Here is a 26,722-nt window from a genome sequence, read left to right on the forward strand (position 1 = left end):
TATATTCGCGTGTTTTATCGCTTTAATAGAAATAGGGTGTTACAAGTTGGTATCAGAGCCGTGGTCAGTCTTGTCTAGACTAGTAGATTAGTGTTTTTTGAATTACCCTGTTAGTATGCGAATGGTAATGAGTTACCTTCGGTACTTGTTCTTGTGTTGTTGTGCTGTTGTTCTTATCTGTTGGTTGGTTTTGTGTAGAAGTGAGATGGCTGGTGGTAGAGATGATGCGGCAATTGCTCAGGCTTTGGCTTCGATGGCTCAGGTGTTGGCTCAGGCTAATGAGCAGGCGGCAGTTGGTCATCGTGATCCTGGTGAGGCTGAGGAGCGAAGGCTTGATCGTTTCTTGCGAAACAGTCCGCCGACGTTCAAGGGTAGATATGACCCGGATGGAGCTCAGAGTTGGGTGCAAGCCATGGAGAGGATCTTTCGTGCTATGGTGACTAGTGAGGATCAGAAGGTCAGACTGGCTACTCACATGCTTGCTGAAGAGGCTGAGTATTGGTGGACCAATGCTAAGGGAAGGCTTGAGGCTGGTGGAACTGTGACTTGGGCTAGGTTCAAGACTGAGTTTTTGAGGAAGTACTTTCCTGAGGATTTGAGGACTAAGAAGGAAGTTGAGTTCTTGAACTTGAAGCAAGAGAACCGTTCAGTGGCTGAGTATGCAGCAAAGTTTGAGGAGCTTTCGAGGTTTTGTCCGTACATCAATGCGGAGGATGCTATGGTCTCTAAGTGTGTGAAGTTCGAGAGCGGTTTGAGGCCCGATATCTATCAGTACATGTGTATTCAGGAGATCCGAGACTTTGATACTTTGGTGCATAAGTGTCGCATGTTTGATGAAGCTGGAAAGGTCAAGGTGAATCATTATAAGGCGATGAATGAGAAGAAAGGAAAGAGTCATGGATTTGGGAAGCCGTACAACAAGGACAAAGGAAAGAAGAGGGAATCTGGTGGAGGCTCTAAGCCGAATGTTGCTGATGTGAGATGCTACAAGTGTGGAATCTTGGGTCATTACTCTAGTGATTGTCGCAAGGGTGATAGTTGCTACAAGTGTGGACAGAAGGGTCACAAGGCATTTGAGTGCAAGAAGGATATTACTTGTTTCAACTGTGGTGAAGAGGGTCATCTTAGTACTAAGTGTACCAACCCGAAGAAGGCGGCGGGGAAGGTGTTTGCATTGAATGCGGAAGAGGTGGAGCATCCGGATAATCTCATCCGAGGTATGTGTTTTATCAATAGTACTCCTTTGATTGCAATTATTGATACTGGTGCTACTCATTCTTTTATCGCGGCTAGTTGTGTTGAGCGTTTGGGTTTGGTTGTGACTCCGTTGTCTCGAGGGATGGTTATCGATACCCCGGCTAGTGGATCGGTGACTACTTCTTTAGTGTGTGCTAAGTGTCCAGTTAGTTTTGGCAACATTGATTTTGAGTTGGATCTTGTGTGTCTTCCGTTGAAGCATATGGACGTTATTTTTGGTATGGATTGGATGTTGACTTTTGGTGTTAACATTAATTGTTTGACCAAGAGTGTAACGTTTTCTAAGTCGGTAGCTGAGGAAGGTAGAAGGTTCTTGACCGCGGAGCAAGTGAAGAAGTCTTTGGATGGTGAAGCTTGTGTATTCATGATGTTTGCTTCCTTGAAGGAGAGTAGTGAGAAAGGAGTTGGTGATTTGCCGGTAGTGCAAGAGTTTCCAGAAGTTTTTCCGGACGACATTACCGAGTTACCGCCGGAGAGGGAAGTTGAGTTTGCAATTGACTTGGTACCGGGAACGAGTCCTATTTCGATTGCGCCGTATCGGATGTCTGCATTAGAGTTGGGTGAGTTGAAGAAGCAGTTGGAAGAGTTACTTGAGAAGCAGTTTATCAGGCCAAGCGTTTCGCCGTGGGGAGCTCCTGTGTTGTTGGTTAAGAAGAAAGACGGAAGCATGAGGTTGTGTGTGGATTATCGGCAGTTGAACAAGGTGACAATCAAGAATCGGTATCCGCTTCCGAGAATTGATGACTTGATGGATCAGTTGGTTGGTGCGAAAGTGTTCAGCAAAATTGATTTGAGATCAGGATATCATCAGATTAGAGTGAAGGCGGAAGATATATCCAAAACTGCGTTCAGAACGAGGTATGGACACTATGAGTATTCTGTGATGCCATTTGGAGTATCTAATGCGCCAGGTGTCTTCATGGAGTACATGAATAGAATATTTCATCCTTTTCTGGATCGTTTTGTGGTGGTGTTTATAGATGATATTTTGGTGTATTCTAAGTCCGAAGAAGAGCATGTCGAGCATTTGAGGATGGTGTTGGGAGTTTTGAAGGAGAATAAGTTGTTTGCTAAGTTGTCAAAGTGTGAGTTTTGGTTGCGGGAAGTGAGTTTCCTTGGTCATGTGATTTCTAAAGGTGGCATTGCGGTGGATCCGTCGAAGGTTGATGCAGTGTTGCAATGGGAATCACCTAAGTCTGTTTTTGAAGTTAGAAGCTTTCTTGGATTGGCAGGTTATTATCGGAGGTTCATTGAAGGATTCTCTAAGTTGGCGTTGCCATTGACGCAGTTGACTCGGAAAGGACAAGCTTATGTTTGGGATGCTAAGTGTGAGAAGAGTTTCCAAGAGTTGAAGAAGAGGTTGACATCGGCTCCGGTGTTGATTTTGCCGAATCCTAAGGAATCGTTTGTTGTGTATTGTGATGCTTCTAAGATGGGTCTTGGTGGTGTGCTTATGCAGAATCGTCAGGTGGTGGCTTATGCTTCAAGGCAGTTGAAAGTGCATGAGAGTAATTATCCGACTCACGATTTGGAATTAGCAGCCGTGGTGTACGTGTGAAAGATTTGGAGGCATTATCTGTATGGTTCTAAGTTTGAAGTGTTCAGTGATCATAAGAGTCTGAAGTATTTGTTTGACCAGAAGGAGTTGAATATGAGGCAGAGGAGATGGTTGGAGTATCTTAAAGATTTTGATTTCCAGTTGAGCTATCATCCTGGAAAGGCCAATGTTGTTGCTGATGCTTTGAGTAGGAAGTCGTTGCATATGTCTGCTTTGATGGTAAAAGAGTTAGAGTTGATTGAACAGTTTCGAGATTTAAGTTTGGTTAGTGAGTTGACACCGGATGGTGTGAGGTTGGGGATGTTGAAGCTGACAAGTAATATTCTGGAGGAGATCAAGAATGGTCAGAAGGAAGATTTGGAACTTGTTGATCGAGTGGTGTTGGTTAATCAAGGTAAGGGTGGAGACTTCAGGTTGGATGAGAACGGTGTTTTGATGTTTCGTGATCGTGTCTGTGTACCAAGTGTTCTTGAGCTTAAGAGGCAGATTTTGGAAGAAGGTCACAGGAGTAGTTTGAGTATTCATCCAGGAGCGACTAAGATGTACCAAGATTTGAAGAGGTTGTTTTGGTGGCCTGGAATGAAGAAGGAGATCGCAGAGTTTGTGTATGCCTGTTTGGTGTGTCAGAAGTCTAAGATTGAACATCAGAAGCCGTCAGGTTTGATGCAACCGTTGTTTGTGCCAGAGTGGAAGTGGGATAGTATATCAATGGACTTTGTTGGAGCGTTGCCGAAGACTGTTAAGGGTTTTGATTCAATTTGGGTGATTGTTGATCGGTTGACGAAGTCGGCACATTTTATTCCTATTAAGACCGGTATGTCTGTGGCTAAGTTGGCTGAGGTCTACATTGAGCAGATTGTTAGATTGCACGGTGTTCCTTCTAGTATTGTGTCGGACCGGGATCCGAGGTTCACTTCTAAGTTTTGGGAGAGTTTGCAAGATGCTTTGGGAACTAAGTTGAGGTTGAGTTCTGCGTATCATCCCCAGACTGATGGTCAGACGGAGAGGACTATTCAGAGTTTGGAAGATTTGTTGAGAGCTTGTGTGTTGGAGCAAGGTGTCAGTTGGATTGAATGTTTACCGTTGATTGAGTTCACTTACAACAACAGTTTTCATTCTAGTATCGGAATGGCACCGTTTGAGGCTTTGTATGGTCGGAGGTGTAGAACTCCTTTGTGTTGGTATGAGTCAGGAGAGAGTGTTTTGTTGGGACCGGAAGTTGTGCAAGAGACGACTGAGAAGGTTAAGATGATTCAAGAGAAGATGAGAGCGTCTCAGAGTAGGCAGAAGAGTTATCATGATAAGAGGAGGAAGGATATTGAGTTTCAGGTTGGTGATCATGTGTTTTTGAGAGTGAATCCTGTAACCGGTGTTGGTCGTGCCTTGAAGTGTCGGAAGTTGACTCCTCGTTTTGTTGGACCGTTTGAGATTATTGAGAAGGTTGGGGTTGTAGCGTATCGGATTGCGTTACCGCCATCATTGTCGAATCTTCATGATGTGTTTCATGTATCTCAATTGAGGAAGTATGTGTATGATGCGTCTCATGTGATTCAAGTGGATGATTTGGAAGTAAGGGATAATTTGACCGTTGAGACTTGGCCGGTTAGGATTGAAGATCGTGAAGTGAAGCGTTTACGTGGCAAGGAGGTCGTTTTGGTTAAAGTGATTTGGGTCGGACCAACCGGTGAGAGTGCCACTTGGGAATCAGAGAGTAGGATGAGGGTTGCGTACCCGAAGTTGTTTCCTTCAGGTAATTTTCGAGGGCGAAAATTCTTTTTAGTGGGGGAGAGTTGTAACAGCCCGATTTTTTCGCTAGATTTATTTTATTATTTATTTATGTGTGTTGTGTGTGCTATTATGTGATTATTTGCATCTGTGTGTATTTTTGGTTGGAAATTGTAGAATTCGGTGTAGAAGGGTATTTTAGTCATTTTGGACTTAGGGGCATTTTGGTCATTTTGAGAGTAGGGGTAATTTTGTAATTTTGGATGAGAATTATTTTAGTGCTTAGTAAGAGTATTATTTTACCAAGTTACTAGAGAGAGTGTAGTAAACATTTTATTTACCGGTAAGTGACCGTTAGTGTTGTAATTTACCGTTAAGTGAGTAGTGACATTTTGGGTGTTAGAATAGAAATGGGTTAGGCCCATTAAGGTTTGAGAGATAAGCCCAATTGAATAGAGCACATATATAAACTCTAGTTGTTGGTGGAAATTAGGTTTCACAACATTTCACATTTCATCTCATTTGGGAAGAGAAGAGATAGAAGCTTGAGAGTAGAACAAGATCAAGGGCTAGAGCTAGAGGAGGGGATTCATCATCTAGGAGCTAAATTGAGGCTTGAATTAAAGATTCTTGGTGTTAGAGGTAAGGGGGTTAGGCTTTAATCATAATCCTTTAGTTTAATTCTACCCTAATTCTTTGCATAATTGTGGTTAACTGCTTAATTTGATTTTGGTTGTAGAATTTCGTGCTTAATTTTGTTGACATGATTATATGCATGAATTGAATGTTAATTGTGTTGTTGTTGTTGAATTTGTATGTCAAAATGGGTAGAAATGAACATGATATGTTTTTGTATGAAATTGATGATAAATGAAGTTGTGGTTGTTGAATTGTTGATGAGTTCATGTTCAAATGTTGTTGTTGTTGTTTTAACATGTGTTGTTGATGAATTGATGCAATGGGTATCATTGAAATGATGAATTATGATGAGATTTGTTGTTGTTGTTCAAATTGGTGAAATTTGTATAAAGTTGTTCATGTGAAGGACCCAAATGAAATTTTGATATATGAGGTTGTTGACTGAGTTTTTGATGTTTTTGGATGAATGGGAATTGGTAGAATTTCTGTTTTCATATTGTGATTGTGTTAGTCGAGTTGTTTGGGAGAAAACGGGTTTTTCGTGTGAAATGTCGGTGTTTAAGCGGTTTTGCAAAGAAAATGATTATGTGAGGTTTGGGAGAAATGATTTTGGGATGGTTGAAACTTGAATTTATCTGTATATTATGATAGAGCTAAGTGTCAGGAGCGTATAGGCGAAAACGGCATCGAAAACGGAGTAACGGTTTGATTTTTATGGTCGAAAACGTGAAGGTTAAAAAAATCTGCTACTGTTCAGAAGCGCTACTGTTCAGAAGCATCGTTCAGAAGCGCTACTGTTCAGAAGCGAACCAGTTCAGAAGCGAACCAGTTCAGAAGCGATCCTGATCAGAAGCTGATCCAGATCAGAAGCTGATCCAGATCAGAAGCTGATCCTGATCAGAAGCTGATCCAGATCAGAAGCCAGCACTCCTGTTCTGTGTTCTTGCGTCTTTTTCTCACATTTCTGTTTTGATTTGGCTTTTGACGTAAACATGAAAGTTGTAGATAATTTTGTTAGCTTTCCAGAGGCTTTGGTTTGACTTGCATATGATTTTTGGTTTGTGAGTTATGAGGAAAATACTCCAAGGTGGTCTTAGGAAAATTTTACGAAAAATCCGCATAACTATTTCCAAGTCGACCCAAACCTTATGGATTGTTTCCAAACTTCAAACTTGGGTTTTATGTGTTCCATTAAGGTGTTTAATACTATCTAATCTATGAGGTGATGGATCTAACTTGTTTTGCTTAGAAAATGGAAAATTTCTTGAAAAGTGTTTCGGTGAGACGAACTTTGTGATTTTTATGAATTCATCGTATTTGGCCGATGAAATGCCTATGTAATCTCTACTGTACATATGTGTGACTTGAGAGGATACATGGCATAGGCAATTGAACTCGTTTACTTGGTTTTGGCTTAGGTGCTCAATTATTTTCAATATTGTGACTTTTGAGACGAACTTGATTGAAAATGATCATTGAAGGCCAATTGCTTATGAACCCTCTATGATTAGATTGATATGATTATGAGATGATGTATGAATGGTTGTTAGGTGATTAATATGATGTTTGTGATCATATGTTGTAATTGTTCTTTTATTTGGAATGTAAGGAACTATGTGGAGATATGAATTATATGATATAGTTGAATGATGATTATAGCCGTTGACTTATAGCCGTTGATTTTAGCCGTTGAATTGTTGTGAACATATGCATAGTGAATTGAGTCATATGTTCATGCATCATATGTCGTGTCGGATGTTACATCCATATTGCCGTTGACTATAGCCGTTGATAATGATGTTTTTGTTGCATCATGGGTGACGACCTTGAGGAGAATTGGTACCACATGCATCTAGATGAGTCTAGAGCCATTGCATACTTGTTGGTGAATTGAAATGCATTTGAGTTGATGATTGAATATGTTAATTGTTGATTAAGATGGTTGATTTGTGATGTGTGTATGTTACACTTGTGGGTATGAATTTGAGATGTTGATATTAAATGATGTGAATGTTAAGAATACTTGTGAACTCTTTTACAATTATACATCTGTCTATTATGGTTTGATTATGATTAATGTAATACTTACCCCCAGTGGTTTCGACCGCCTACCTGTCTGTATGGATGGGTAGACGTTGTGCAGGATTAGACGCTTGGTGAGTTTGCTTGTTGGATGTTCGGACGACGGGAGCTTTCTCCGTTGTCGTGTCAGTGTAGTAGTATCTAGGCTCTGATTAGGATTAGCGTCTGGTTGTTGTTTGGATTCTGTTGTTATGTTGTTGCTATTGTCCACTTGTCGGACTCGGAGTATTTTCATATGAGGATATATTTGACCATGGCATGTATATGTTGAAGTTTATGATTTGAATTCCGCTGTGACCGTTGAAGTATTATATATATGCATGATGTTAGTTGGTTTTATTTGAGACGTAGCATCTATTTCTTGAATATTTGTTATATTCGCGTGTTTTATCGCTTTAATAGAAATAGGGTGTTACATTAAGTCCTTGTGCTGTCCCTGTTATTCTAGTTCCAAAAAAAGATGGTAGTTGGAGAATGTGCACTGATTGTAGGGCTGTTAACAACATCACCATTAAGTATAGACATCCAATTCCTAGGTTAGATGACTTACTTGATGAATTGTTTGGTGCATGTTTATTTTCTAAAATTGATTTGAAAAGTGGCTATCACCAAATAAGAATTAGGGAGGGGGATGAATGGAAAACTGCTTTTAAAACAAAATATGGTTTGTATGAATGGATGGTTATGCCGTTTGGTTTAACTAATGCACCAAGTACTTTTATGAGGCTCATGAACCATGTTTTGAGGGAATTTTTGGGAAAATTTGTTGTTGTGTATTTTGATGATATCTTGATATATAGCAAAAATTTAGAGGAACATTGTGGTCATTTAAGGGCTGTTTTAGAAGTTTTAAGAAAAGAACATTTGTTTGCAAATCTGGAAAAATGTGTCTTTTGCACGGATCATGTAACTTTCTTAGGTTTTGTTGTAAGCTCCAAGGGAATCCACATGGATGAAGAGAAGGTAAGAGCAATCAAGGATTGGCCACCACCCAAAAATGTAAGTGAGGTAAGAAGTTTCCATGGTTTAGCAAGTTTCTATAGGAGGTTTGTGAAAGATTTTAGCACCATTGTTGCACCTCTTAATGAGATTGTTAAGAAAAATGTTGTTTTTAAATGGGGTGAGAAACAAGAGCAAGCTTTTGCTGCACTTAAAGAAAAACTCACCAAAGCACCAATTTTAGCATTGCCGAATTTTTCCAAATCTTTTGAAATTGAATGTGATGCTTCTAATGTTGGAATTGGGGCTGTTTTGATGCAAGAAGGGCATCCAATTGCTTATTTTAGTGAGAAGTTAAAGGGTTCTTCCCTTAATTACTCCACTTATGATAAGGAATTGTATGCTTTGTTTAGAGCATTGCAAACTTGGCAACATTACCTACTGCCCAAAGAATTTGTCATTCATAGTGACCATGAATCTTTGAAACATTTAAAAGGGCAAGGTAAGTTGAACAAGAGACATGCCAAATGGGTTGAATTTCTTGAACAATTTCCATATGTGATTAAACACAAAAAAGGTAAAGCTAATGTGGTTGCAGATGCACTTTCAAGAAGGTATGCCTTACTCTCCACTCTTGAAACTAAAGTTTTTGGACTTGAGCATATTAAGAGTTTATATGAGAGTGATACTGATTTTTCATCAAATTTTTTGCTTGTGAACATGCTGCCATTAATGGATATTTTAGGCACAATGGTTATTTGTTTAAAGAAAAAAGATTGTGTGTGCCAAAATGTTCCATAAGAACTTTGCTTTTAAAAGAGGCGCATGAGGGGGGATTAATGGGACACTTTGGGGTTGTTAAAACTTTAGAGTTGCTGCAAGAACATTTTTATTGGCCCCATATGAAAATTGATGTCCAAAAGTTGTGTGAAAGATGCATAGTGTGTAAAAAGGCCAAATCAAAAGTTTTGCCTCATGGTCTTTATACACCGTTACCAGCTCCTGAATTTCCTTGGGTTGACATTTCCATGGATTTTGTTTTGGGTTTACCTAGAACAAAGAATGGGAAGGATTCGATTTTTGTTGTTGTTGACAGGTTTTCCAAGATGGCACATTTCATTGCATGCAAAAAGGTAGATGATGCAAGCCACGTGGCTGATTTGTTTTTCAAGGAGATTGTTCGCATTCATGGAGTTCCAAGAAGCATAGTTTCAGATCGTGACACAAAATTTGTAAGTCACTTTTGGAGGACCTTGTGGGGAAAAATTGGAACAAAGTTACTTTTCTCAACAACTTGTCACCCTCAAACAGATGGACAAACTGAGGTAGTAAATAGAACTCTCTCTACTCTTCTTAGAAGTGTTCTTACAAGAAATTTGAGAATGTGGGAAGAATGTTTACCCCACGTGGAATTTGCTTACAATCGTGTGGTGCATAGTACTACAAAAATGTCACCTTTTGAAGTTGTTTATGGTTTTAATCCACTAACTCCACTTGATTTGTTACCTTTGCCTAACAATTCTCTTTTGAAGCATAAAAATGGAAAAGACAAAGCTGAGTTTGTGAAGAAAATGCATGAGCAAGTGAAGTTGCAAATTGAAAAGAAAAATGAAGGGTATGCTAAACATGCAAACAAAGGAAGAAAGAAGGTGATTTTTGAACCCGGTGATTGGGTTTGGGTGCATATGAGGAAAGAAAGGTTTCCTAACCAAAGGAAGTCAAAACTTCAACCAAGGGGTGATGGACCATTTCAAGTGCTAGAAAGGATCAATGACAATGCTTACAAGCTTGAGTTACCCGGTGAGTATGATATAAGTGCTACTTTTAATGTTGCTGACTTAGCTCCTTTTGATGTAGGGGATGGTGATTTCAATTCGTGGACGAATTCCTTTCAAGAGGGAGGGGATGATGAGGGCATAATTGTCCATGACACAAGTGCTTCAATTCAAGGGCTAGGAGGACCAATGACAAGGGCAAGGGCCAAGAAAGCTAAGGAGGCGCTAACTCAATTGGTGGCAAAAGTCTTGGAGTTCAAACCTACACTAGAAATCATGGAGGATAAAATGGTCATGTGCATCAAACCATTGGAGGAGGGGTGGGGCGCATCTCTTGCTGCCCATTTTATTTAGTTGTTTTGTTATGTTGTAATAAAAAGGTGTAAGGGATCAATTTTGGCCCAAAAACACTAAGTATGCTTATTTTGTGTGTTTAATCCATTTTAAAGCTTCCAAAGCTTTAAATGGAATGTTTTGTGTGTTTATTTTGTGCAAAGGAGTGCTGAAGACAAAAGAAAAACAAAGCATTGAAGAGCATTTAACTGATGGAGGAAAGAAGGCAGAATTGCAAAAGAAAGAGACAAGACTTCAATGAGACAATGAAGGCACTTCATTTCAGCATATGAAACCACCACCATCATCAAAATCACGTCCTAACATCTCCATCATCATGATCATCAAGACCAGCCACCATCATTCATTGATTTGTCTTGTAACCTTTCTTGTATTCATGTTAATTTACTGCAGCCATAGGAAATAATGATAGATTAATTTGGCTGAAGGAATCTTAAGAGTTATTTGCCTTTTCCTTTGTAATTCAGCAAGTGTCCCTCCTACCTATATATAGGACACGAAAATTGAATAAAAAGACAAGTTGAATTTTGTTAAAAAAGTGAGTAATTGCTCTTTAGGTTCTGGATTGGACCTTGTATTGATCATATCAAGAATCCTTTCTTGTGGTGATTATCATTTCCATAGACTTATCATTTTCTAGGATTAGAAAGTGTGGCGTCCCTAAACTCTCCATTCCATTTCTTGTTTGAATCCACAAATCTGCCTAAACACCAATTCAAACCCAAAATTCACGTTTTCAACTCAAACACTAGTCAAAATTAACCCCAATTACATAATTTTCGTATTCTTTTTGCACATCACTTCATTCACAATATTTTCAGTCTATTTCTTGTGTTTCTTTGTCTATATTTAATCTTTCAGCAAGCAACTTTTATCAATTCATAATTAAAGGTCAAATATGAACAATGTTCACAAAATAGTGTTCATCAACTGTTGCTGCTGGTGTTATTTCATTCAAATTGCTGATTGTTGCTGTTGTTCACTGTTGCGTTGGTTTCCTAATCATCGTTCAAATTGCTGCGGTTCCATTCGATTCCAATTGCTTGCAACTGCTGATGCCGCGGCTGTTATTTTTAGAGTAGTCATCACTCACAGGTTCTTGTTTACTTTGTTTCTATTCATTTATTTTGTTCGTGTGTTTCTCTGTTCCATTATAATAATTAGCATGCATGAACCATTGTTTATTTATTAGTTATATCATGTCAGAGTAGATTTTTATAGAGTCCGGAATGTAATGAACGTCGTACCAATGGTGCTCTGTTAATTTGTATGATTAGTAATTGTAACAGGAATTATTTTTAAGTCTAAAAATTCTGGTTTTTAACGATGAATGTTTACGGTGAAAGCTGAAATAAAGTGATACGGGTTTCATATCGAAAGAGTGAAACCTATATCTGACCTTAGAATTTTTAGGAATTGATTTTGAAATACAGCGAAAGCGTTTTCTTTAATTAATTTAGAAATTTCTAATTTTCAAAAAGGCTATTTTAAACTTGTGGTCGTACACGCGAAAGCTGGCGTCTGTGAGTTTAAAATACGGTACTAGTTATGCGAAAGCTAACAGGACCTTTAAATTAAAATTTCTACTAAAAATAACTTTTCAAGAGTAAATTGATTATTTTTCAAATGGTGTTTTGACGTTGTAAGGCGTACGCGCGAAAGCGGTCGAATAGATTACAAAGTCAAGATTTGATGTCGTACACGCGAAAGCTGACGACCTCTTTAAATTAATTCTTTTTACGCGCGAAAATATTGTCCTGTTACAATAATAAAATACAATTTAGCAAGCATCAACGATCGACACAAATTATATTCCGGCCTCTTGTTTTAAGTTAAATCAAATCAAAGTTTTTTGCCAATTTCGCAACCAAATTAATTAGTATCGCCTTAGATAAACAATGTGACAATAGATAACGGTACTTGACATTTGTCTCTGTGGGATTCGACATCTTTTATACTAAAACCGATATTTCCGTGCACTTGCGGACCTATCAAATTTTTGGCGCCGTTGCCGGGGATCAATTTTGACAATATCGCAACTCCGTTGTCACACCGTATAGACTAAGGCATTTTATCTGTTTTCTATTTTTATTTTTTTAAAAAAAAAAAATTGCATGCGAAGGACCAAAAGTGCCGATAATCTTATAAGACCCATAGACGAAATTGAGCGCTACTTCCGAGTAAGACGCAGACTACAACTTGAAACACCTTTAGAGTCTGAAACTCAGACAGAAATGGGCGACGCTAACGATAATCGGCCACTTAAGGAATTCGCTGTGCCCTCTGACGAGGAGCCTCATACGAGCATTGTTCGTCCCGCGATTGCGGCGAACAATTTCGAACTCAAACCGTCTCTGCTGCAAATAGTGCAGCAGAACCAATTCTCCGGAAACCCGACGGAGGATCCGAACTTGCACCTTTCTGTCTTCGTGCAGTTCGCAGATACGTTAAAGGCAAATGGCGTCGACCCTGAAGCCATTCGTTTGCGCCTATTCCCATTCTCCCTAAGGGACCGAGCCAGAGCGTGGCTACAATCCCTACCGTCCAATTCCATTACAACATGGAATGAGCTTAAAAAGGCGTTCCTAGCTAGATACTTTCCGCCGAGTAAAACGGCGCAACTCAGGAACCAAATCACCTGCTTTACGCAGACAGACGGTGAGTCGCTTTTCGAAGCATGGGAGAGATACAAGGAATTAATGAGAGCTTGCCCCCACCATGGACTTGAGAAGTGGCTCATAATTCATACCTTCTACAATGGTCTGTTGTATAACACAAGAATGACCCTTGATGCTGCTGCGGGAGGTGCTCTCATGAACAAACCGTTTAATGACGCCTATGCTCTTATCGAAGACATGGCGCAAAATCATTACCAGTGCGGGAGCGAACGCGCTCAAGTGGAGAAAACACAACCCAAAGCAGGAATGTACGAAGTTAGCAACCTTGACCACATGAATGCTAGAGTGGATGCGTTGTACCATAAGCTTGACAACTTGTCCCTCGCTGCACCAGCTACTGCTGCTGCTGTGACTCCAAATTGCGAAATTTGTGGAGTTCTTGGACACATCGCTGCCGAATGTCAATTGCTAGCTGGAACCGATCAGGCAAACTATGCGCAAGGTAACCGGTACTCTAACACGTACAACCCTGGATTGAGAAACCACCCTAATAACAATCCTACCTTTGTGCCCAGTCCTGCACCTGCAAATCCCCCTGGTTTTCAAGGCCAAAGAGGAGCCCCTGTTGCTCCTGTTGTTCCTAAAAAGTCAAACCTAGATCTTATGATGGAAAACTTCGTCTTGGCTCAGACTCAGCAAAACAAAGAGTTCATGAATCAAAACATTCATACAAATGAATTGATTAAGCAGTTGGCAAACAAAGTGGATGCTATGGCCACCCATAACAAAATGCTAGAAACGCAGATTTCCCAAGTGGCCCAACAGCAGGCAGCTACTGCTGCCCCAGCCGGAACATTCCCAGGCCAACCACAACCGAACCCCAAGGGACACACTAACGCTATAACGCTTCGAAGCGGAACAGAGTTAGAAGATCCCGTTGCTGTGAGAGTTAGAGACCGAGACGTAGGAAAAGGTATTGACTCTGCCAAAAACAATGAGAATGAACTCGTTGACCATGGGCAAACATCCAAGCCTAAGGAGGTAGTGGAGAGTGAAAAAGAAAAACCTTATGTACCCCCTCCTCCATACAAACCTCAAATCCCTTACCCTCAAAGACTCGCCAAGTCTAAAACGAAAGGTCAGTTTAAGAAGTTCGTAGAGCTTTTAAAGACGCTTCATCTCAGTATTCCTTTCTCGGAGGCGATAACTCAAATGCCTTCGTATGCTAAATTCCTAAAGGAGATACTGACCAACAAGAGGAAGATCGATGACGATGGTACCGTAGCACTTACTGAGGAGTGCAGCGCCATCATTCAAAATAAGATGCCGCCAAAGCTAAAAGATCCAGGGAGTTTTTCAATTCCTTGCGTGATCGGTAACCATATCATCGATAAAGCTCTGTGTGATTTAGGTGCTAGCGTGAGTCTGATACCTTTGTCTATCTGTAAGAGGCTAAATCTAGGAGAGTTGAAACCAACCAAAATGTCCTTACAATTAGCTGACCGTTCCATAAAATACCCAGTCGGAATACTGGAAGATGTTCCTTTAAGAATCGGTCAGTTATACATTCCCACTGATTTTGTTGTCATGGACATAAGTGAAGACTCTCACACCCCAATCCTCCTAGGAAGACCCTTTCTAGCCACTGCCGGTGCTATTATTGATGTAAAGAGAGGAAAGCTTACCTTTGAGGTTGGTGAAGAAAAGATTGAGTTCATACTGTCTAAATTCATGAAAGGCCCTGCCATAAATGACACATGTTGCTTTGTTGACATAATTGATGAATGCATTAAGGAACTGTCGTCAGAAGCTCCACCAACTGAGATGATGGTTGCGACTTCGACAGAGGAACTAAAGGAAGACGAGGATGATATTTCTCAACTTCTAGAATGCCTCGACCTTACTCCTGATCCGATGCCTGAACCAGAGCAACCAAAGATAGAGCTCAAAGAACTTCCCCAAAGCCTTAGATATGAGTTTTTAGACAGTGATTTGAATCACCCAGTCATAGTTAATGCCAACCTAGGAAAAGAGGAAGCAAAGAAACTCCTTGATGTGTTAAGAAGATATCCCAAAGCAATAGGTTACACAATTAATGATCTCACGGGAATCAGTCCCTCTGTTTGTATGCACAGGATTATGCTAGAAGAGGATTCTAAAACCTCTAGAGAGCATCAGAGGAGACTAAACCCTAACATGAGCGAAGTGGTAAAGAAAGAAGTAATGAAGCTTCTTGATGCTGGGATTATCTATCCTATATCTGATAGTAAGTGGGTTAGTCCGGTGCACGTGGTACCAAAGAAAGGTGGCATGACGGTGGTGCAGAACGAGAAAGGAGTCTCAGTCGCCAAGCGCACAGTAACGGGATGGAGGATGTGCATTGATTATAGAAAGCTAAACAAAGCAACCAGGAAGGATCATTTTCCTCTCCCGTTCATAGACCAGATGCTTGAGCGTTTAGCTAGGCACTCGTATTTTTGCTACCTGGACGGTTATTCGGGATTCTTTCAAATCCCAATTCACCCGGACGACCAAGAGAAAACTACTTTCACATGCCCATATGGCACATTTGCCTACCGGCGAATGCCATTCGGACTGTGTAACGCACCTGCAACATTCCAGAGATGCATGATGGCAATCTTTGCCGACTTCCTAGAAGACATTATGGAAGTTTTCATGGATGACTTTTCTGTATGCGGTTCAAGTTTTGAAAAATGTTTAGCCAACTTGGAGAAAGTATTGGAGAGGTGTGTAAAGGTCAACCTCGTGTTAAACTGGGAAAAGTGCCACTTTATGGTAAATGAAGGCATAGTCCTTGGCCATGTGGTGTCCAACAGAGGAATCGAGGTTGACAAAGCAAAAATTGAAGTTATTGAGAATTTGCAGCCTCCCACAACTGTAAGAGAGGTCCGTAGTTTTCTGGGACATGCTGGTTTCTACCGGCGGTTCATCAAAGACTTCTCAAAAATCACCAAGCCATTAACTGGCCTTTTGATGAAAGACGCTGAATTCATCTTCGATGAACAATGCCTTGAGTCTTTCCAACTGCTGAAACGTGCATTGATCTCTGCCCCTATAATGCAACCTCCAGATTGGAACCAACCATTTGAGATCATGTGCGACACTAGTGATTATGCAGTAGGTGCTGTTTTGGGACAGCGCAAAGATAAGAAATTACATGCAATCTATTACGCTAGTAGGACACTTGACGAAGCTCAGATTAATTATGCCACGACTGAAAAGGAGCTTCTAGCCATTGTTTTTGCAATTGATAAGTTTCGTTCCTATCTAGTGGGATCGAAGATTATCATTTACACAGACCATGCAGCTATCAGGTACCTACTAAGCAAGAAAGATGCAAAACCGAGACTTATTCGGTGGATACTACTGCTTCAAGAGTTTGACATGGAGATCCGAGATAAAAAGGGAACAGAGAATGTAGTAGCGGATCACTTGTCAAGAATCAATGATGGTAAAGTGGAAGAATTGCCCATAAATGACCATTTCCCTTATGATAGGTTGGTGGCATTTGTTAGAGTTGAGGCACCTAGATATGGTCATCTTGTAGACTTCCTAGAGGAAGGAAGCTCAAGCATAAAAAAGGATCCAGAGGAGGAATTAGCTTTGGGTAAAACTACAGTTCCATGGTACGCTGATATCATCAACTACCTATCTGCTGGAGTTCTGCCTCCCGATCTGACCTATCAGCAAAAGAAAAAGTGTTTCCATGACCTTAAGCAATACTACTGGGATGACCCCCTTTTATTCAAGAGAGGTGTTGATGGAATCTTCCGTCGATGTATCCCAGAAGATGAGATAGAAAGTGTCATTACCCACTGCCACTCCTCGCCATGTGGAGGACATATGGGTAAGTCTAAAACTGCTGCAAAGATCCTTCAAGCTGGCCTTTTCTGGCCCACCATGTTCCGAGATGTTCATATTTTCACTATGGAATGTGATCGATGCCAGCGCACCGGAAACATCTCCGGGAGACATGAAATGCCCCAAAAATACATCTTGGAAGTGGAAGTCTTTGACGTATGGGGAATTGATTTTATGGGTCCTTTTCCGTCATCGATGGGAAATAAATACATACTTGTTGCTGTGGACTACGTGTCAAAATGGATCGAGGCCATTGCCTCTCCCACTAATGATGCAAAAGTAGTGGTTAAGATGTTCAAAAACGTCATATTCCCAAGATTTGGTGTCCCTAGGCTTGTCATAAGTGATGGTGGATCTCACTTTATATCAAAAATATTTGAAAACCTTATGACAAAGTACGGAGTGCGGCACAGAGCGGTTACCCCTTATCATCCACAGACAAACGGAATGGCAGAAATCTCTAACAGAGAAATTAAGCAAATCCTAGAGAAAACTATCTCTGTTTCAAGGAAAGACTGGTCTTCAAAGTTAAATGATGCGCTCTGGGCCTATAGGACGGCATACAAAACACCCATTGGAACCACCCCTTTTAAGCTGGTCTACGGCAAATCCTGCCATCTCTCGGTAGAGCTAGAACATAAAGCATATTGGGCCATCAAAGCCCTGAACATGAACCATAGTGATGCCGGAGGAAAAAGGATGTTAGACCTGCATGAATTAGAGGAGTTGAGGTTAGATGCGTATGAGAATGCCTTGATCTATAAAGAAAGGACTAAAAAGTGGCATGATAGGCGCATTACTAGAAGGGAGTTCAATGAGGGCGAGTTAGTACTGCTATTTAACTCTAGGCTGAAACTTTTCCCTGGAAAACTTCGCTCTAGATGGAGTGGACCATTTGAAGTGACTAAAGTTAACCAATCCGGTGCAATTGAAGTTTGGAGTGAATCCACCGGAAAGTTCATAGTAAACGGCCAGAGACTGAAGCACTACCATCCAGCAGAGAAAATAGGACATGTCGCTACTCTAGTGATGTGTCCCCCTTAAGGGCCAAGCACTGAAAAGTCGAGCTACCGACATTAAACGAAGCGCTGCGTGGGAGGCAACCCACGAGTTTAAGTTTAGTTTTTTTAGTTAATTAAGTGAATAAAAAGATGCAATCGGATCAACACCATAATCCACCCCCTCCCCCATATTTTCATGCTAACATTTCCGCAGGTACAAACCACTTCATGATCATGCGTATGTACACGCCCCAGTTGATTCTATCGACGATTGATCTTGCTCGGTAATATCTTTCTTTTTCTCATATTTTTGTTTATTTTCATTGAGGTCAATGTAGGTTTTAAGTGTGGGGGAGGAATTTCCCACTTTAATGGTTTAGGATTTTCATTTTCATTAATAAAGTAGTGTTATCGAGTCAATGCATGTGCTGTCGAGTCATTTATGCTTGTGTTTTTGCTTTGTTATTTAATTTTCCTATTTCTTGAACCAATAAAATAAATTCCCAAATTTTCAAAAAAAAAAAAAAAATACTAATAATAATAAATTTGTTTCTCTTATTTGAAGGTTGAGTTTGATGATGATTTTGTGCATGTAAACACCTTTTCCTTTTTAAATCTCACTAAACTCATATCAGTTTCATTGTGAAAATTCTCTTTTTGAGAAAAGCACAAAGTTGCAGTCTTTGAGTAAGTGTATGAGTAGGTATTTTAAGGAGCACGTTCTAACTTTAATGGTAACTTAGACCCTTAAAAGTCTTCAGAGTAAAAGTAGTATAAGTTTGTGTGGGAAATAATGTGCCTTATTGTTATAAATTGTTAAACTAAAATGGGGCGGGAGAATGGCACCAACATGTGGAGGAAAGGACATTCTCTCTCTGACTTCCTAAATGTGGTGGTGACTCCCTAAATTGAGCTTAAGTTCCAAATCCCTCAAAAGAGGAAATAAATTCATCAAAGCTAGGGGGAAAGGACACCCTCTCCATAAAGACTTCCTACGCGGAGATGATAAAAATTTTGCAGCACTACTTAGGGTGATTTTGAATCTAGGAGGAAAGGACACCCTCTCCATAAAGACTTCCTATGAGGATAGATAGCCCCTAAGCAATCTGCAGTCCCTTGTGCTTAAATTGTTAATTTAATTCTAACTAAATTCCCATCTCTCTTATATGAAATGAAGAAATGACTTTTCTCGGTTGATTTACTGTTGAAGTTAGAACCTGTTTTCCTCATAATACCTCTTACACAGGCGCAATAAAAAGCTGGACTCCACACACACACTCACTTGAAACTGTTGTAGGGTTGATGTGATCTTTGAAAAGTGTTTAGGTTGTGATAAGTGCACCCTGAGAACAAAGCCTTGAAAAATAATAATGTAATTGATTTTTAGTTGATTATGTTTTTCTGAATTATGTTGATGTTGTCCCTTGTCTCTTGCTTGAGGACAAGCAATGGTTCAAGTGTAGGGGAGTTTGATAACATGTAAAATGCACTATTATTTTGACTCGACTCACACATGTTTTGATCTTGATTTCTTTAGATTTTTGCATTGTTATGTTGGTATTGTGTGTCTATTTCAGGTATATGTTGATTAAAGGTCATGCGCGTCGTTATTAGGAAAAATGGTGGTGGAAAAAGAAGAAAAAAAAAAGGTTAAAAGGCCAACAAGTCAGATGGAAAGGAAAGTCCAACACATGAGTCAAGTTGAATATGTCTTCACGTTTCAGAAGCACTTTGCCCACTTCCTCCATATTCTCCACTACCTTAGACATGATCTGAAGCACTCTCTGTTGAATTTTTTCCTATATATAGACCTTGGAGAATCAGTTGTAGACACCAAGCTTTTTAGAGATTTTTGTTTAAGCTTTCAATTTACTTTTAGCCACCGCAATTTACAATTCAGTTCTGCAAATTATTTTCCATTCAAAACCTTTATGTACCGTACAATTATATATATATATATATATATATATATATATATATATATATATATATATATATATATATAATTTCAGTTCTAGTTTTCTTTGATTTTGGATTGATACGTGATCTTAGTTCCCTTATTTTATTCTTCCCTTTAAATTCCAAATAAGCTGCTACCGTTCCATGTTAAATTATTGTCGCGGTCAACAGTTTTGTTTGCTTTAAATTCCAATTCTAATTTAGTACTGTTGCTGCTGGTGTTATTTCATTCAAATTGCTGATTGTTGCTGCTGTTCACTGTTGCGTTGGTTTCCTAATCATCGTTCAAATTGCTGTGGTTCCATTCGATTCCAATTGCTTGCAACTGCTGATGCCGCGGCTGTTATTTTTAGAGTAGTCATCACTCACAGGTTCTTGTTTACTTTGTTTCTATTCATTTATTTTGTTCGTGTGTTTCTCTGTTCCATTATAATAATTAGCATGCATGAACCATTGTTTATTTATTAGTTATATCATGTCAGAGTAGATTTTTATAGAGTCCGGAATGTAATGAACGTCGTACCAATGGTGCTCTGTTAATTTGTATGATTAGTAATTGTAACAGGAATTATTTTTAAGTCTAAAAATTCTGGTTTTTAACGATGAATGTTTACGGTGAAAGCTGAAATAAAGTGATACGGGTTTCATATCGAAAGAGTGAAACCTATATCTGACCTTAGAATTTTTAGGAATTGATTTTGAAATACAGCGAAAGCGTTTTCTTTAATTAATTTAGAAATTTCTAATTTTCAAAAAGGCTATTTTAAACTTGTGGTCGTACACGCGAAAGCTGGCGTCTGTGAGTTTAAAATACGGTACTAGTTATGCGAAAGCTAACAGGACCTTTAAATTAAAATTTCTACTAAAAATAACTTTTCAAGAGTAAATTGATTATTTTTCAAATGGAGTTTTGACGTTGTAAGGCGTACGCGCGAAAGCGGTCGAATAGATTACAAAGTCAAGATTCGATGTCGTACACGCGAAAGCTGACGACCTCTTTAAATTAATTCTTTTTACGCGCGAAAATATTGTCCTGTTACAATAATAAAATACAATTTAGCAAGCATCAACGATCGACACAAATTATATTCCGGCCTCTTGTTTTAAGTTAAATCAAATCAAAGTTTTTTCCCAATTTCGCAACCAAATTAATTAGTATCGCCTTAGATAAACAACGTGACAATAGATAACGCTACTTGACATTGGTCTCTGTGGGATTCGACATCTTTTATACTAAAACCGATATTTCCGTGCACTTGCGGACCTATCAGGGCCATCGAGGGTTCAACCTTCATATTTATCAAACTTGTAACGATATTAGCTAAAATTTCGTTTTCGCAGCAAGGATCATCTCATTACTTTCTATTTACATAATTTAAAACCAAATAGGTTCAATATTATGTTACGCATCAAAGGACATCGAGGGACAAATTCAACCTTCATATTTATCAAAAACACTTTCATTTTACCGAATACAAAACCAAATAGTTTCATATATCATATTTTGCATAAAGGGACATCGAGGGACAAGTTCAACCTTTATCAAACTTCTAACCATATAGGCTAAAATCTCATTTTCGCCTCATGTTTCGCATCAATGGTCAAGTTCAAACTTCTCATTTATCAAACTTGTAGGCATATATACCAAAATCAAATTTTCGCGACAAGGGCCATTCCAATACTTTCATTTTACCGAATACAAAAACAAATAGGTTCACATATCATGTTTCACATCAAGCGACATCAAGAGACAATTTCAAACTTCCCATTTATCAAACTTTGTAACCATATAGGCTAAAATCTCGTTTTTGTGACAAGGGTCATCCCAATACTTTATATTTACCGAGGGACAAGTTCAAACTTCCAATTTATCAAACATGTAACCATTTAAGCTAAACTCTGTTTTTCGCTGCAAACAGAAGACATAACTCAATAAAATAAAAAGAAAAAACTCCAAAGTTATAAACTCAAAAGACAATCGATAAAAAAATAAAAAAAACATACGAAAGAGGTTATATTTTGACGACAAAATTCAATATCTAAACAAACTAAAACAACTGGTAAAAAGATGAATAAAGAGAGATGTTGTGGTGATTAAAGTAATTAAATTTACAAGTGTTACACGACTAACCTTGAGAGAACTGCATATTTAACGATTGATCCATCAATCAAGAAGCTTCGTATTTCTTCCCATTTAATCAAATATCACATTTTCGCGTCAACTGTCATCGAAACAAAATATTAACTTTCCTATTTATCAAATTTATATTAAACTAAAATCATTTTCGGTTTGAGGATCATTGAACCACATTTTCATACTTCCAGTTTAGCAAAATCCAAACAAACTCAGCTTAAAAATCATATTTCGCATCGAGGGACATCGAGGTACAAGTTCAACCTTCTCATTTATCATATTTGTAACCATAAATGCTAAAACCTTCATTTTTGCGACAAGAGTCATCGAGAAACAATATGATAGGAGAGAAAAAGCATGTGTTCAATTTACCAAATTTAAAACAAAATAGGTTCAAATATCATGTTTCGCATGAAGGGTTATAGAGGGACAAGTTCAACCTTCATATTTATCAAACTTCTAACCATACAGGCTAAAATCTCGTTTTCGCGACAAGGAACATTCCAATACTTTCATTTTACCGAATATGAAACCAAATAGGTTCACATTACATGTTTTACATCAAGGGCCATCGAGGGTTCAACCTTCATATTTATCAAACTTGTAACGATATTAGCTAAAATTTCGTTTTCGCAGCAAGGATCATCTCATTACTTTCTATTTACATAATTTAAAACCAAATAGGTTCAATATTATGTTACGCATCAAAGGACATCGGGGGACAAATTCAACCTTCATATTTATCAAACTTCTAACCATATAGGCTAAAATCTCATTTTTGTGACAAGGGTCATTCCAATACACTTTCATTTTACCGAATACAAAACCAAATAGTTTCATATATCATATTTTGCATCAAGGGACATCGAGGGACAAGTTCAACCTTTATCAAACTTCTAACCATATAGGCTAAAATCTCATTTTCGCCTCATGTTTCGCATCAATGGTCAAGTTCAAACTTCTCATTTATCAAACTTGTAGGCATATATACCAAAATCAAATTTTCGCGACAAGGGCCATTCCAATACTTTCATTTTACCGAATACAAAAACAAATAGGTTCACATATCATGTTTCACATCAAGCGACATCAAGAGACAATTTCAAACTTCCCATTTATCAAACTTTGTAACCATATAGGCTAAAATCTCGTTTTTGTGACAAGGGTCATCCCAATACTTTATATTTACCGAGGGACAAGTTCAAACTTCCAATTTATCAAACATGTAACCATTTAAGCTAAAATCTGTTTTTCGCGGCAAACAGAAGACATAACTCAATAAAATAAAAAGAAAAAACTCCAAAGTTATAAACTCAAAAGACAATCGATAAAAAAATAAAAAAAACATACGAAAGAGGTTATATTTTGACGACAAAATTCAATATCTAAACAAACTAAAACAACTGGTAAAAAGATGAATAAAGAGAGATGTTGTGGTGATTAAAGTAATTAAATTTACAAGTGTTACACGACTAACCTTGAGAGAACTGCATATTTAACGATTGATCCATCAATCAAGAAGCTTCGTATTTCTTCCCATTTAATCAAATATCACATTTTCGCGTCAACTGTCATCGAAACAAAATATTAACTTTCCTATTTATCAAATTTATATTAAACTAAAATCATTTTCGGTTTGAGGATCATTGAACCACATTTTCATACTTCCAGTTTAGCAAAATCCAAACAAACTCAGCTTAAAAATCATATTTCGCATCGAGGGACATCGAGGTACAAGTTCAACCTTCTCATTTATCATATTTGTAACCATAAATGCTAAAACCTTCATTTTTGCGACAAGAGTCATCGAGAAACAATATGATAGGAGAGAAAAAGCATGTGTTCAATTTACCAAATTTAAAACAAAATAGGTTCAAATATCATGTTTCGCATGAAGGGATATAGAGGGACAAGTTCAACCTTCATATTTATCAAACTTCTAACCATACAGGCTAAAATCTCGTTTTCGCGACAAGGAACATTCCAATACTTTCATTTTACCGAATATGAAACCAAATAGGTTCACATATCATGTTTTACATCAAGGGCCATCGAGGGTTCAACCTTCATATTTATCAAACTTGTAACGATATTAGCTAAAATTTCGTTTTTGCAGCAAGGATCATCTCATTACTTTCTATTTACATAATTTAAAACCAAATAGGTTCAATATTATGTTACGCATCAAAGGACATCGGGGGACAAATTCAACCTTCATATTTATCAAACTTCTAACCATATAGGCTAAAATCTCATTTTTGTGACAAGGGTCATTCCAATACACTTTCATTTTACCGAATACAAAACCAAATAGTTTCATATATCATATTTTGCATCAAGGGACATCGAGGGACAAGTTCAACCTTTATCAAACTTCTAACCATATAGGCTAAAATCTCATTTTCGCCTCATGTTTCGCATCAATGGTCAAGTTCAAACTTCTCATTTATCAAACTTGTAGGCATATATACCAAAATCAAATTTTCGCGACAAGGGCCATTCCAATACTTTCATTTTACCGAATACAAAAACAAATAGGTTCACATATCATGTTTCACATCAAGCGACATCAAGAGACAATTTCAAACTTCCCATTTATCAAACTTTGTAACCATATAGGCTAAAATCTCGTTTTTGTGACAAGGGACATCCCAATACTTTATATTTACCGAGGGACAAGTTCAAACTTCCAATTTATCAAACATGTAACCATTTAAGCTAAAATCTGTTTTTCGCGGCAAACAGAAGACATAACTCAATAAAATAAAAAGAAAAAACTCCAAAGTTATAAACTCAAAAGACAATCGATAAAAAAATAAAAAAAACATACGAAAGAGGTTATATTTTGACGACAAAATTCAATATCTAAACAAACTAAAACAACTGGTAAAAAGATGAATAAAGAGAGATGTTGTGGTGATTAAAGTAATTAAATTTACAAGTGTTACACGACTAACCTTGAGAGAACTGCATATTTAACGATTGATCCATCAATCAAGAAGCTTCGTATTTCTTCCCATTTAATCAAATATCACATTTTCGCGTCAACTGTCATCGAAACAAAATATTAACTTTCCTATTTATCAAATTTATATTAAACTAAAATCATTTTCGGTTTGAGGATCATTGAACCACATTTTCATACTTCCAGTTTAGCAAAATCCAAACAAACTCAGCTTAAAAATCATATTTCGCATCGAGGGACATCGAGGTACAAGTTCAACCTTCTCATTTATCATATCTGTAACCATAAATGCTAAAACCTTCATTTTTGCGACAAGAGTCATCGAGAAACAATATGATAGGAGAGAAAAAGCATGTGTTCAATTTACCAAATTTAAAACAAAATAGGTTCAAATATCATGTTTCGCATGAAGGGATATAGAGGGACAAGTTCAACCTTCATATTTATCAAACTTCTAACCATACAGGCTAAAATCTCGTTTTCGCGACAAGGAACATTCCAATACTTTCATTTTACCGAATATGAAACCAAATAGGTTCACATATCATGTTTTACATCAAGGGCCATCGAGGGTTCAACCTTCATATTTATCAAACTTGTAACGATATTAGCTAAAATTTCGTTTTTGCAGCAAGGATCATCTCATTACTTTCTATTTACATAATTTAAAACCAAATAGGTTCAATATTATGTTACGCATCAAAGGACATCGGGGGACAAATTCAACCTTCATATTTATCAAACTTCTAACCATATAGGCTAAAATCTCATTTTTGTGACAAGGGTCATTCCAATACACTTTCATTTTACCGAATACAAAACCAAATAGTTTCATATATCATATTTTGCATCAAGGGACATCGAGGGACAAGTTCAACCTTTATCAAACTTCTAACCATATAGGCTAAAATCTCATTTTCGCCTCATGTTTCGCATCAATGGTCAAGTTCAAACTTCTCATTTATCAAACTTGTAGGCATATATACCAAAATCAAATTTTCGCGACAAGGGCCATTCCAATACTTTCATTTTACCGAATACAAAAACAAATAGGTTCACATATCATGTTTCACATCAAGCGACATCAAGAGACAATTTCAAACTTCCCATTTATCAAACTTTGTAACCATATAGGCTAAAATCTCGTTTTTGTGACAAGGGACATCCCAATACTTTATATTTACCGAGGGACAAGTTCAAACTTCCAATTTATCAAACATGTAACCATTTAAGCTAAACTCTGTTTTTCGCGGCAAACAGAAGACATAACTCAATAAAATAAAAAGAAAAAACTCCAAAGTTATAAACTCAAAAGACAATCGATAAAAAAATAAAAAAAACATACGAAAGAGGTTATATTTTGACGACAAAATTCAATATCTAAACAAACTAAAACAACTGGTAAAAAGATGAATAAAGAGAGATGTTGTGGTGATTAAAGTAATTAAATTTACAAGTGTTACACGACTAACCTTGAGAGAACTGCATATTTAACGATTGATCCATCAATCAAGAAGCTTCGTATTTCTTCCCATTTAATCAAATATCACATTTTCGCGTCAACTGTCATCGAAACAAAATATTAACTTTCCTATTTATCAAATTTATATTAAACTAAAATCATTTTCGGTTTGAGGATCATTGAACCACATTTTCATACTTCCAGTTTAGCAAAATCCAAACAAACTCAGCTTAAAAATCATATTTCGCATCGAGGGACATCGAGGTACAAGTTCAACCTTCTCATTTATCATATCTGTAACCATAAATGCTAAAACCTTCATTTTTGCGACAAGAGTCATCGAGAAACAATATGATAGGAGAGAAAAAGCAT

General features: G+C 37.9%; 1 protein-coding gene and 1 non-coding gene across 2 annotated transcripts; one reads left to right on the forward strand and one right to left on the reverse strand.

Moving 5' to 3' along the window:
• The first annotated feature begins 12,443 nt into the window (after positions 1-12,443).
• Positions 12,444-19,734, forward strand: LOC146946858 (uncharacterized). The gene has a single exon (XM_085744705.1). The coding sequence runs from the start codon at positions 12,444-12,446 to the stop codon at positions 17,871-17,873; it is 5,430 nt and encodes a 1,809-aa protein (XP_085600831.1). The 3' UTR covers positions 17,874-19,734.
• Positions 12,948-13,054, reverse strand: LOC146946859 (small nucleolar RNA R71). Its single transcript, XR_015029466.1, has one exon. It is a non-coding gene; the product is annotated as a small nucleolar RNA R71 (small nucleolar RNA).
• Positions 19,735-26,722: the final 6,988 nt, after the last annotated feature.

This window comes from Medicago sativa, chromosome 2 (assembly GCF_051527215.1).
Source record: "Medicago sativa cultivar Bolivia chromosome 2, Bolivia_mono, whole genome shotgun sequence".
Classification (NCBI taxonomy): Eukaryota; Viridiplantae; Streptophyta; class Magnoliopsida; order Fabales; family Fabaceae; genus Medicago; species Medicago sativa.

What these genes read in the sequence shown, in the direction of transcription:
- LOC146946858 (XM_085744705.1), top strand. Translation starts at nt 12,444, where the DNA reads ATGCGAAGGACCAAAAGTGCCGATAATCTTATAAGACCCATAGACGAA.